Genomic DNA, 12,362 nt, shown 5'->3' on the forward strand with positions numbered 1-12,362 from the left:
TCGGCTCAGCTTTCTCTGTATTCTTCCACTGATAGGCATTCACTTCCTCGATCTAATGTCCTAGGAACCTGTTTACTGATGATTGATACAGTACATTCTTGTTGTTACTCCTATCATTGCTGCATTACTCCCCACTGGGCAAAAACTGGTTGAATCAACGTTGTTTCCACGTCATTTCAATCCCCCTAATCTATGTTATGACGTTGAATCAATGTGGGAAACTGATTGGATTTGCAAAAAGTCATCAATTTAAGGGCATTTCTTTTAACCTAAATCCAATGACATGGTGACATTTGTTGATTTCACATTAGTTGACAACTCGACCTTGAACTGACGTCTGTGCCCAGAGTGGTCCATCAGTCATCACACGTTTAAAAGCATTGCTTGTACATTGATGGTTTCAAAGTGTAACAGTATAGCTTCGGTCCCTCTCCTCGCCCCTACCTGGGCACGAACCAGGGATTTGTTTAACAATTTCTTGGTTATTACATGATTACATTTGTGTTACTTCATAGTTTTGATGTCGTCACTATTATTCTACAATGTAGAAAATAGTAAGAATAAAGAAAAACCCTTGAATGAGTAGGTGTGTCCAAACTTTTGACTGGTACTGTATATGATGATTCTATGTGAGTGAGTGTGTGTAGACTCAGCATAATTGTATGTGCATAATACAGTTGAAGTCAGAGGTTTACATACACCTTAGCCAAATACATTTAAACTCAGTTGTTCACAATTCCTGACATGTAATCCTCATAAAAATTCCCGGTCTTAGGCCAGTTAGGATCACCACTTTATTTTAAGAATGTGAAATATCAGAATAATAGGAGAGAGAATGAGTTATTTCAGCTTTTATTTCTTTCATCACATTCCCAGTGGGTCAGATGTTTGAATACACTCAATTAGTATTTGGTAGCATTGCCTTTAAATTGTTTAACTTTGGTCAAACGTTTTGGGTAACCTTCCACAAGCTTCCCACAATAAGTTGGGTGGACGATTCCTATATCGAACACAACCTGAAAGGCCGCTCAGCAAGGAAGAAGCCACTGCTCCAAAACCACCATAAACTATGGTTTGCAACTGCACATGGGGACAAAGATCGTATTTTTTGGAGAAATGTCCTCTGGTCTGATGAAACAAAAATAAAACTGTTTGCCCATAATGACCAAAAAAAAGGGGGGAGGCTTGCAAGCCGAAGAACACCATCCCAACCGTGAAGCACGGGGGTGGCAGTATCATGTTGTGGGGGTGCTTTTCTGCAGAAGGGACTGGTGCCCTTCACAAAATAGATGGCATCATGAGGTAGGATAATTATGTGGATATGTTGAAGCAACATCTCAAGACATCAGTCAGGAAGTTAAAGCTTAGTTGCAAACATGTCTTCCAAATGGACAATGACCCCAAGCATACTTCCCAAAATTGTGGCAAAATGACTTAAGGACAACAAAGTCCAGGTATTCGAGTGGCCATCACAAAGCCCTGACCTCCAATGCTATAGGAAATGTGTGGGCCGAACTGAAAAAGTATGTGCAAGCAAGGAGGCTGCAAACCTGACTCAGTTACACCAGCTTTGTCAGGAGGAATGGGCCAAAATTAATCCAACTTATTGTGGGATGCTTGTGGAAGAGTAGCTGAAACGTTTGACTCAAGTTAAACAATTTAAAGGCAATGCTACCAAATACTAATTGAGTGAATGTAAACTTCTGACCCACAGGAATGTGATGAATTAAATAAAAGCTCAAATAAATAATTCTCTCTACTATTATTCTGACATCTCACATTCTTAAAATAAAACAGGGAATTTTTACTAGGATTAAATGTCAGGAATTGTGAAAAACTGAGTTTAAATGTATTTGGCTAAGCTGTATGTAAACTTTGTGACTTCAACCGTAAATGTGATATTTCAGTTTTATATTTTTTATAAATTAGCTAAAATGTCTTAACCTGTCTTTGCTTAGTCATTATGGGGTATTGTGTGTAGATTGATGAGGGAAAAATACTATTTTGGAATAAGGCTGTAACGTAACAAAATGTGGAAAAAGTCAAGGGGTCTGAAACTTTCTGAAGGCACTGTATGTGATGGGATTTATGGACAGTATGTGGATCAAATATGTACTCTATCTGAAGAATACGTTGCATACAGTAGTATATTTTCAGCAGTAGTTGAATAGGATGGACCGGACGAAAATACAGTATATTCATATGAAATGGGTAAAACAGTATGTGAACATAATTAAAGTGACCAGTGTTCCATGTCTATGTACATAGGGCAGCAGCCTCTAAGGTAACCATGTGGTAGCCAGCTAGTGACAGTGACTAAGTTCAGGGCAGGGTACTGGGTGGAAGCTGACTAGTGATGGCTATTTAACAGTCTGATGGCCTTGAGATGGAAGCTGTTTTTCGGTCCCAGCTTTGATGCACCAGTACTGACCTCGCCTTCTGGTTGATTGCGGGGCTCGGGTGGCCTTGATGATGTTCTTGGCCTTCCTGTGACACAAGGTGCTGTAGATGTCCTGGAGGGCAGGCAGAATGCCCCTGGTGATGCGTTGGGCAGACCGCACCACCCTCCGGAGAGCCCTGCTGTTGCTGACGACGCAGTTGCCTTACCAGGCGTTGATACAGACCGACAGGATGCTCTCAATGGTGCACCTGTAAAAGTCTGAGGTTCCTAGGTGCCAAGCCTAATTTCTACAGCCTCGTGAGGTTCTTCACCACGCTATCTGTGTGGATGGACCATTTCAGATTTTCAGTGATGTGTACGCCGAGGAACTTGAAGTTTTCCACCTTCTCCACTGTGGCTCCGTAGATGTGGATGGTGGCTTGCTCCCTCTGCTGTCTCCTGAAGCCCACAATCAGCTCCTTCATTTTGTTGACGTTGAGAAAGAGGTTATTTTCCTGGCACCACTCCGCCAGGGCCACTCCGCCGCGTCATTGTTGGTAATCAGGCGTACCACTGTTGTGTCGTCTGCAAACTTGATGATTGAGTTGGAGGTGTGCGTGGCAACGCATTCATGGGTGAACAGGGAGTACAGGAGGGAGCTGAGCACGCACCCTTGTGGGGCCCCTGTGTTGAGGATCAGCATAGTGGAGGTGGTGTTGGCTACCTTCGCCACCTGGGGGCGGCCCGTCACAAAGTTCAGGACCCAGTTGCACAGGGCTGGATTCAGACTCAGGGCCCCGAGCTTGAAGGGTACTATGGTGTTGAAGCCTGAGCTGTAGTTATTGAACAGCATTCTTACGTAGGTGTTCCTCTTGTCCAGATGGATAGTGCAGTGCGATGGCGATTGTATCACCCGTGGATATATTGGGGCGGTATTTATCCCTGTCATTCACACAGAACCATTGGCCTTATAAGCCCAAATGGTCAGCTAGGCCTGTGGGCCTCGTCCATAGCCATTTACATGGAGAGGTGAGAAGTTCGTGAAATTAGATTAGACACAGAGGAGATGGGGGATTAACATGACCATTCATTCACCACGGGGAAGTGTTAGAGACCTGTTGTGCTCCTGGATTTGAAATAACTTGTTGTAATTCCCCATGACTAGATCAGCTTTCATTCTCGACTGAAGGCTGTGTGTGTCTGTGTGTGTCTCTGTGTGTGTCTCTGTGTGTACTTGCCTGCCTGCGTGTGTGTTTTCCCTAGCGCCCAGCTGCTGTTTGTGCAGGTGCAGTGACAGTGTGGCTCCAGAAGACACTACTCTCTCATTGTGACAGGTTAATGACCCATCACAATGACCACACACACTTTATGTATTACTATCCTTGTGGGACCTAAAATGTATTTCAATTCATAATCCTATTTATCCTAAACCTGACCTTAACCCCTAACCCTAACTCCTTCACCTAACCCCTAATTGTAACCATAACCCTTAACCCAACCCCTAAAATAGCCTTTTCCCTTGTTTTACTATCCTTATGGGGATTTCCAGTACTCACGAGGATAGTAATCCTCACACACACACACACGCACACACGCACGCACAGGGTGAATGGGGGGGTGACAGTAAGGGGAGGGACTAGCACAGGCCAGACATGACACAGAAAAGCCAGACAGGGCAGGATAGAGGGGGAGAAAGAGAGGAGGAGAAAGAGGGTAGAGAGGGGCCAGAGTGAAAGACAGTCTGGGATTTGCAGGACCGGGGCAACCTTATGTTGGATCTGCGCAGTGCTCTCTGCAAAATGGAGCCCACTATATATGAGTTGGAACCTGGGTGTGCGAGCGTATGAGTGTGTGTGAGTGAATGAGCAATGGGGCTGGCTAAAGGATTTGGGAGGACTCTGAGAAGGTTATCAGGTTTCTTCTTCCGTGTTCCCAAACTGATCCGCCGCTCTGGACGCCTGGAACTAAGCCTGCTTTGGAGGAACTCTGGTGAGTGTGTGTGTTTGTGTGTCTGTGTGTGTGTGTCCGTGTGTGTGTGTGTACATTTGTATATGTGAGTGTGCGTATCTGGGCCTGTGTTTAGCCAACCCCAGAGCATGGTGTTAAGGCAGACAGACGGTTTGGTGTCACTTAGAGGCCATGAGCTGAGAGATAAAATAAGTGTATAAACACATTGATTAGGGACCTACAGTTCAGGTCCACAGATGCAGTGTTGTGTCCACAGACAGATCACTCAATGTCATCCCTGACCTGTCATGAAACACCCAAGACTCAGCACAAACACTTTGTGTGGAAGACATGCAGGTAAAACAGACAGACAGACTCTGCAGAGAGACCGAAAGACAGAGGAAGGGATACCCGTGAGAGGGAGAGTGGAAGATATGCACGTTCCATAATTAAGTGTGTGTGCATTTCAGTTAGGTGTTTAGCAGCCATGTGTGAAAAGGCTCTTAAGTGCTGAGGGAATGGGTTTAGTCCCGTCGCTGGTGTCTATGGGAAACGGATTACCGTTGACTTAGGAAAACAACACTACCACAGTGGAATGACAACCCTTCCGTCTCCTCCACTGACAGTCAGCACGGTCTGAGACCACCTGCTGTCCTGGCAGTGTGTATGTGTGTTTTTAGTGCGGTGTGTTTTGTTAGTGGGGGCCTGAGTGGAGCCGGATAGGAATGAGAGATGTGGAATTCCGAATTGAAGTCTCCGAATGTGGAATGGGGAACTAAGAGGGCTGTTAAGTTTGCGCAATGCTGCTTCAAGAAGGAGATCTATTTTCTACAGTCTAAAGAAAGCGCAGGAACAAATACAATGCACCACCTGTCTGGACTAGACACACAAACACACAGCTCTCCAGCCCCAGACCATTCTACTCCTATTACAGTCCAGAGCCTTAGTGTCATACCAACTGCCTCAGTAAGTTGATCACGTCAACCCACAGCCCAGATACAGCTATTGTGCCTACTGAAACACAAGGCTTCACTCCAGATTTGATTACAGGATAAGAAAACTATATCTCACACACACACACACTCCATCCCCAAACACGCACACAAGTCTACCTGGTCACAGCGGGACTCCAAGAAGAGTAGGCTTGAGTACTGTTATGTCTTCTGCAACCACACAGTGTCCTCTGGGTGAAGGTCTGGCCCTCTCTTACTTGCTTTTAAAACCAAGGCTATGGTCTTTACATGTTGGGATTGATACTGCAAGATGTGTGTGTTGTGGGGAGGGGGAGGCAGAGTTTGGCTGAATTGGCTCTTGGCACGTCAGTGAGAAAGTCGCCACAGGTTCCTCATCTCTCCTCCCAGCACACAGAGACATGGTTAGACAGCCAGCTCTAAATACTACACACAGCTGACACTGGCTAGGCTCAGGGGCGAGTGGTGTTGGTACGCATCTGTTTGTGGAGTGTGTTGTTGTTCTTTGTGGGAGTGTGGGAAGATGCTGACTTGCGCTCTGTTCTCCTCTCAGCTCCACTGATTAAGTCCGATCGATTGGTTTTGCCTGGCTGATTACAGGAAGGGCTATTATCAACGAGACAGCACAGCTATACACACACACACACACACACACACACACACACACACACACACACACACACACACACACACACACACACACACACACACACACACACACACACACACACACACACACACACACACACACACACACACACACACACACACACACACACACACACACACACACACACACACACACACACACAAAAACACTCCCCACAGGCCCAGGAGACTCCCAGAGAGAAAAAAAAAAGTGCTTAACTCATCAGACAGACAGTAAAAACCATCATCAGATCGTCAGTCTTTTGCAGTTGTGTAAGACATGGAAGTGTGTTTTATTTCTCCTCACTGGGGCGAGACAAATCTCTAAGTTCATGCATCACAGGCATAGGGCCTTATGTCTGATGACATAGCCTGTTGTGGTGTTTGTTATTATGTCATGGCGTCGTGGACGGACAGTGTACCGTTTCCTCTCTGGTTCTGTCCCAGCGCCAGGGCCTAGCTGAGACAATACCCAGGCTTTGCCTAATTGTATCGAAAGCTACAGAGGGTTAGTGAGTGTTAGGGCAGGAAGCCTAGCAGACAAGAGCTGACCACCCTCTTTGTGTGCTGGTGAGCTCAGAGAGGAGCATCCCTGGCCTACACCCACACACACGTATGCACACACTCTCGCACACACGCACGCACGCTCGGACACACACTCTCTCTCTCTCCCCCCTCCATCTCTCCCTCTCTCTTCTCTCCTACTGTCTGTGTGTCCATCACTGTGACCCACTGAACCTCCATTTGACAGGCAAATCACCCACTCAGCACTACCATACATAGAGAGTGGGAGGGGGAGACCGAGAGTGAGTGGGCGAGTGTGAGAGAGAAAGCGAGAGAGAGTGGTAGCAGCTAGGCAAATGAGTCTCTGTGTAGGTCTGGGCTAGCGAGGGAGGTGGGGGGTTCCCAGTCCATACAGGCTATTGTTCCTGATGCTTGTTGTGCCTGTGTGTAAGAGAGTGAGTGCGTCGAAGCTGGGCCTGTTGCAACTGGCCAGTGGTGGTCAAGGAGTATTGGTTGAGCAGTGAGGGAGAGCTTCAGAGAGAAGAGTGTGTGAGGCAGGAGGGAAATGGTGTGCTGGTCGGGGATGGGAGCAGCCATCTGTAGACTGTCGGTGAAGCTCAGCCGACAGGTGAAGAGGAGGTCCTCAGGTAAGAGAGGAGACACAGACAAACGCACGCGCACAGGCACTCTGTTCCTGTACACCGGTGCTAACAACGAGGACTCGCTGGATGTTCTGTACTCTGCAGAGGGAGTGTCACAGTGATGTGTAATGTATTCTGTGTTGTTAGCGGTCTCTCCCTGTCTCTCCTCCACGCTGGGTTAATTCTAAGTGGGCTGCTGGATGCTGGCCAAGCCGGCGCAGAGAACGAGAGGGGAAAGAGAAAGAAAGAGAGGACACATTAGAGATTCCATCAACCTTTTTGTTCTGCCGTGGCGGAGTTACAGTGTGCACGGGAGGAAGTGTGTGTGTCACTTGGAGACTTTTCCCCGACCTGTCAGACAGATCTGATCGAAGGGCAGCGGAACAGTTCCCCTTGTTCTTTGTCACTCCGATGTATTATATCATGTTTACATTTTTCTTGCACTTGGAATAGTTTGGAATGGTGACTTCTGTTTCACTTGGCTGAACTGAATGTTTTCGAGAGCTCAGGTGAAAGATTTTTTGCACTGGTGACTGTGAACGGGGTCAGTGGGAGTGTTCACATACTGTGGACAACCTCGTTTCCATCTCGTCCTTTCCCTCCAGACACAACACAACCTCGCCTGGTCATTCATTGCTGTTGCTGGAGACCCGAGCCTGGAGTCCCAGGGAATATTTGCGTAGCAGCTTGGGGTTGCGTTACAGATTAAATAAGTTAGTGGCTGGGTTATACATTAGTTATTTGGTTATGGGTGAAACCTGTTAGGGGTTGGCGGAGTATTTAACATAGTACTTGTGACCTGAGTGAATCCACGGGTCTCTGTTAATGATCGCGCTGCTATTGAGTCCAACACAGATGAAATATTTGAACTCCTCCTGGCAAGGAAGTGGCAGGAGTCTTCAAGAGGTGGAAGAATAACTAGAAGTATGAAATGAGGGTATTTGGTGCAGTGTTGAACGCCGCCCGCTCCGTTGACACACACCGCGAGACAATGCAGGCTCTATGAGTCTGCCAGGTCAGGTCAGAGTGTGCTCTTTACAATTATTTAACAAGCTCCTCTCCTCTTGCTCCAGGGTGTAAGTATACGTGTCACCCAGAGTGTCGGGAGCAAGTGTCATTGGACTGTCACCCCGGTGGTCCTGTTGCCGTTGACACCCCCCTCAGCCAGGACCACCTTAACAACAACACACCGGCCATTGTGAGTACCCACCTTCTCTCTCACTCCCTCTGTGTGTCTGTGTTGTCTAATTAAAGGGTCAACACTTTGTTCCTTGAGATGAGTGCTGATATTATTTTCTGTGATGGTCACATTATGACTGTATTTTGTGTGGTTCACCACAAGGGGGCGTTAGAGTGCATAGAATGAGTATTCGCCCTGCCTGTGATTACAGTGAGTGACTGAGACGTAGTTCACCAATGTACCACCAGATGACGCTCTCTCTGTCTCTATACTGTATCTCTTGTCATAGAACTCTTGGCTGGAGTGAGTGACTCTTTGGGGGATGTGTTGCTCTTAGGGTTTTTTTGGGGGATAAATGGCTTGGCTCTAGGTAGTCTGATGGTATCATACTGAAGGGTGCGTGTTTGGGATTAGCTAGGTGGGGCCAATGTTTTGAGACCAGCTGTCCATGTCATTCTCTATATAATAGGAAAGGGAAATGGAAAGTGGGGGATACCTAGTCAGTTGTACAACTGAATGTCTTCAATTGAAATGTGTCTTCCACATTTAACCCAACTCCTCTGAATCAGAGAGGTGCGGGGGGGGCTGCCTTAATCGACATCCACGTCTTCGGAGCCCGGGGAACAGCTGGTTAACTGCCTTGCTCAAGGGCAGAATGGCAGGTTTTTACCTTGTCAGCTCGGGGATTCGATCCAGCAACCTTTCGGTTACTGGCCCAATCAAATCAAATGTATTTATATAGCCCTTCTTACATCAGCTGATATATCAAAGTGCTATACAGAAACCCAGCCTAAAACCCCCAAACAGCAAGCAATGCAGGTGTAGAAGCATGGTGGCTAGGAAAAACTCCCTAGAAAGGCCAAAACCTAGGAAGAAACCTAGAGAGGAACCAGGCTATGAGGGGTGGCCAGTCCTCTTCAAATCAAATCAAATTTTCTTTGTCACATACACATGGTTAGCAGATGTTAATGCGAGTGTAGCAAAATGCTTGTGCTTCTAGTTCCGACAATGCAGTAATAACTAACGAGTAATCTAACCTAACAATTCCCAACAACTACCTTATACACACAAGTGTAAAGGGATGAAGAATATGTACATAAAAATATATGAATGAGTGATGGTACAGAACGGCATAGGCAAGATGCAGTAGATGGTTTAGAGTACAGTATATACAGTGCCTTGCGAAAGTATTCGGCCCCCTTGAACTTTGCGACCTTTTGCCACATTTCAGGCTTCAAACATAAAGATATAAAACTGTATTTTTTTGTGAATAATCAACAACAAGTGGGACACAATCATGAAGTGGAACGACATTTATTGGATATTTCAAACTTTGTTAACAAATCAAAAACTGAAAAATTGGGCGTGCAAAATTATTCAGCCCCCTTAAGTTAATACTTTGTAGCGCCACCTTTTGCTGCGATTACAGCTGTAAGTCGCTTGGGGTATGTCTCTATCAGTTTTGCACATCGAGAGACTGACATTTTTTCCCATTCCTCCTTGCAAAACAGCTCGAGCTCAGTGAGGTTGGATGGAGAGCATTTGTGAACAGCAGTCTTCAGTTCTTTCCACAGATTCTCGTTTGGATTCAGGTCTGGACTTTGACTTGGCCATTCTAACACCTGGATATGTTTATTTTTGAACCATTCCATTGTAGATTTTGCTTTATGTTTTGGATCATTGTCTTGTTGGAAGACAAATCTCTGTCCCAGTCTCAGGTATTTTGCAGACTCCATCAGGTTTACTTCCAGAATGGTCCTGTATTTGGCTCCATCCATCTTCCCATCAATTTTAACCATCTTCCCTGTCCCTGCTGAAGAAAAGCAGGCCCAAACCATGATGCTGCCACCACTATGTTTGACAGTGGGGATGGTGTGTTCAGGGTGATGAGCTGTGTTGCTTTTACGCCAAACATAACGTTTTGCATTGTTGCCAAAAAGTTCAATTTTGGTTTCATCTGACCAGAGCACCTTCTTCCACATGTTTGGTGTGTCTCCCAGGTGGCTTGTGGCAAACTTTAAACAACACTTTTTATGGATATCTTTAAGAAATGGCTTTCTTCTTGCCACTCTTCCATAAATGCCAGATTTGTGCAATATACGACTGATTGTTGTCCTATGGACAGAGTCTCCCACCTCAGCTGTAGATCTCTGCAGTTCATCCAGAGTGATCATGGGCCTCTTGGCTGCATCTCTGATCAGTCTTCTCCTTGTATGAGCTGAAAGTTTAGAGGGACGGCCAGGTCTTGGTAGATTTGCAGTGGTCTGATACTCCTTCCATTTCAATATTATCGCTTGCACAGTGCTCCTTGGGATGTTTAAAGCTTGGGAAATCTTTTTGTATCCAAATCCGGCTTTAAACTTCTTCACAACAGTATCTCGGACCTGCCTGGTGTGTTCCTTGTTCTTCATGATGCTCTCTGCGCTTTTAACGGACCTCTGAGACTATCACAGTGCAGGTGCATTTATACGGAGACTTTATTACACACAGGTGGATTGTATTTATCATCATTAGTCATTTAGGTCAACATTGGATCATTCAGAGATCCTCACTGAACTTCTGAAGAGAGTTTGCTGCACTGAAAGTAAAGGGGCTGAATAATTTAGCACGCCCAATTTTTCAGTTTTTGATTTGTTAAAAAAGTTTGAAATATCCAATAAATGTCGTTCTACTTCATGATTGTGTCCCACTTGTTGTTGATTCTTCACAAAAAAATACAGTTTTATATCTTTATGTTTGAAGCCTGAAATGTGGCAAAAGGTCGCAAAGTTCAAGGGGGCCGAATACTTTCGCAAGGCACTGTACATATGAGATGAGTAATGTAGGGTATGTAAACATAAAGTGGCATTGTTTAAAGTGGCTAGTGATACATGTATGGGGCGGCAGGCTAGCCTAGTGGTTAGAGCGTTGGACTAGTAACCGGAAGGTTGCAAGTTCAAACCCCCGAGCTGACAAGGTACAACTGTCGTTCTGCCCCTGAACAGGCAGTTCACCCACTGTTCCTAGGCCGTCATTGAAAATAAGAATTTGTTCTTAACTGACTTGCCTAGTTAAATAAAGGTAAAATGTAATTAAAAATGTTTTTTTTACAAAAGATGGCAAGATGCAGTAGGTGGTATAGTGTACAGTATATACTGTACATATGAGATGAGTAGTGTAGGGTATTCTAAACATTATAGTAAGTGCCATTGTTTAAAGTGGCTAGTGATACATTTTTACATCAATTATTCCATTATTAAAGTGGCTGGAGTTGAGTCTATGTTGGCAGCAGCCACTCAATGTTAGTGGTGGCTGTTTAACAGTCTGATGGCCTTGAGATAGAAGCTGTTTTTCAGTCTCTCGGTCCCTGCTTTGATGCACCAACTGACATTTACTCAGTTTACTATGGCTGTGCCGGGTGGAGATTATAACAGAACATGGCCAAGATGTTCAAATGTTCATAAATGACCAGCATGGTCAAATAATAATAATCACAGTAGTTGTCGAGGGTGCAACAAGTCAGCACCTCACGAGTAAATGTCAGTTGGCTTTTCATAGCCGATCATTCAGAGGGGGGGGGGGGGGGGGGCCTGTCCCTAAGTCCATGAGCCTTGGTCAACCTAATGTACGCAAGCATGCACACACACACAACTCTCGTGTGGGATGGATGGATGGATGGAAAGAGTGAGGGCATTACGCCATATAGACACACCTCTGGATCATATTCTATTATGGCACAAGGTGAGACCCAGATGCAGACACAGGAGGCAGACGGTTGGAGCCTTACAATATTTATTAATCCAATAGGGTAAGGCAAGAGAATGGTCGTGGACAGGCAAAAAGGGTCAGAACCAGTTCAGAGTCCAAAAGGTACCAAAGGGCAGGCAGAATCAAGGTCAGAGCAGGAAGGATGATCAGGCAGGCGGGGAAGTAGTCCAGAGTCAGGCAGGGGTCAAAACCAGGAAGACTAGCAAAAAGAGAATAGCAAAAAGAGTACGATAAAAACACGCTGGTTGACTTGAGTAACCTACAAGACGAACTGGCACAGAGAGACAGGAAACACAGGGATAAATACACTGGGGAGAATAAGCCACACCTGGAGGGGGTGGAAA

At 45.7% G+C, this 12,362-nt stretch overlaps 1 protein-coding gene across 1 annotated transcript in view; it reads left to right on the forward strand.

Annotated features, from left to right (window-relative positions):
• Nucleotides 1-12,362, forward strand: part of LOC139378732 (ras association domain-containing protein 3-like) — a 55,612-nt gene that overhangs the window by 1,195 nt on the left and 42,055 nt on the right. The window contains exon 3 of the mRNA XM_071121175.1: nt 8,165-8,289. Within this exon, the coding sequence (XP_070977276.1) occupies nt 8,165-8,289 (125 nt within the window). The remainder of the gene's footprint in view (nt 1-8,164; nt 8,290-12,362) is intronic.

The sequence above is a fragment of the Oncorhynchus clarkii genome, chromosome 21, assembly GCF_045791955.1.
Source record: "Oncorhynchus clarkii lewisi isolate Uvic-CL-2024 chromosome 21, UVic_Ocla_1.0, whole genome shotgun sequence".
Classification (NCBI taxonomy): domain Eukaryota; kingdom Metazoa; phylum Chordata; class Actinopteri; order Salmoniformes; family Salmonidae; genus Oncorhynchus; species Oncorhynchus clarkii.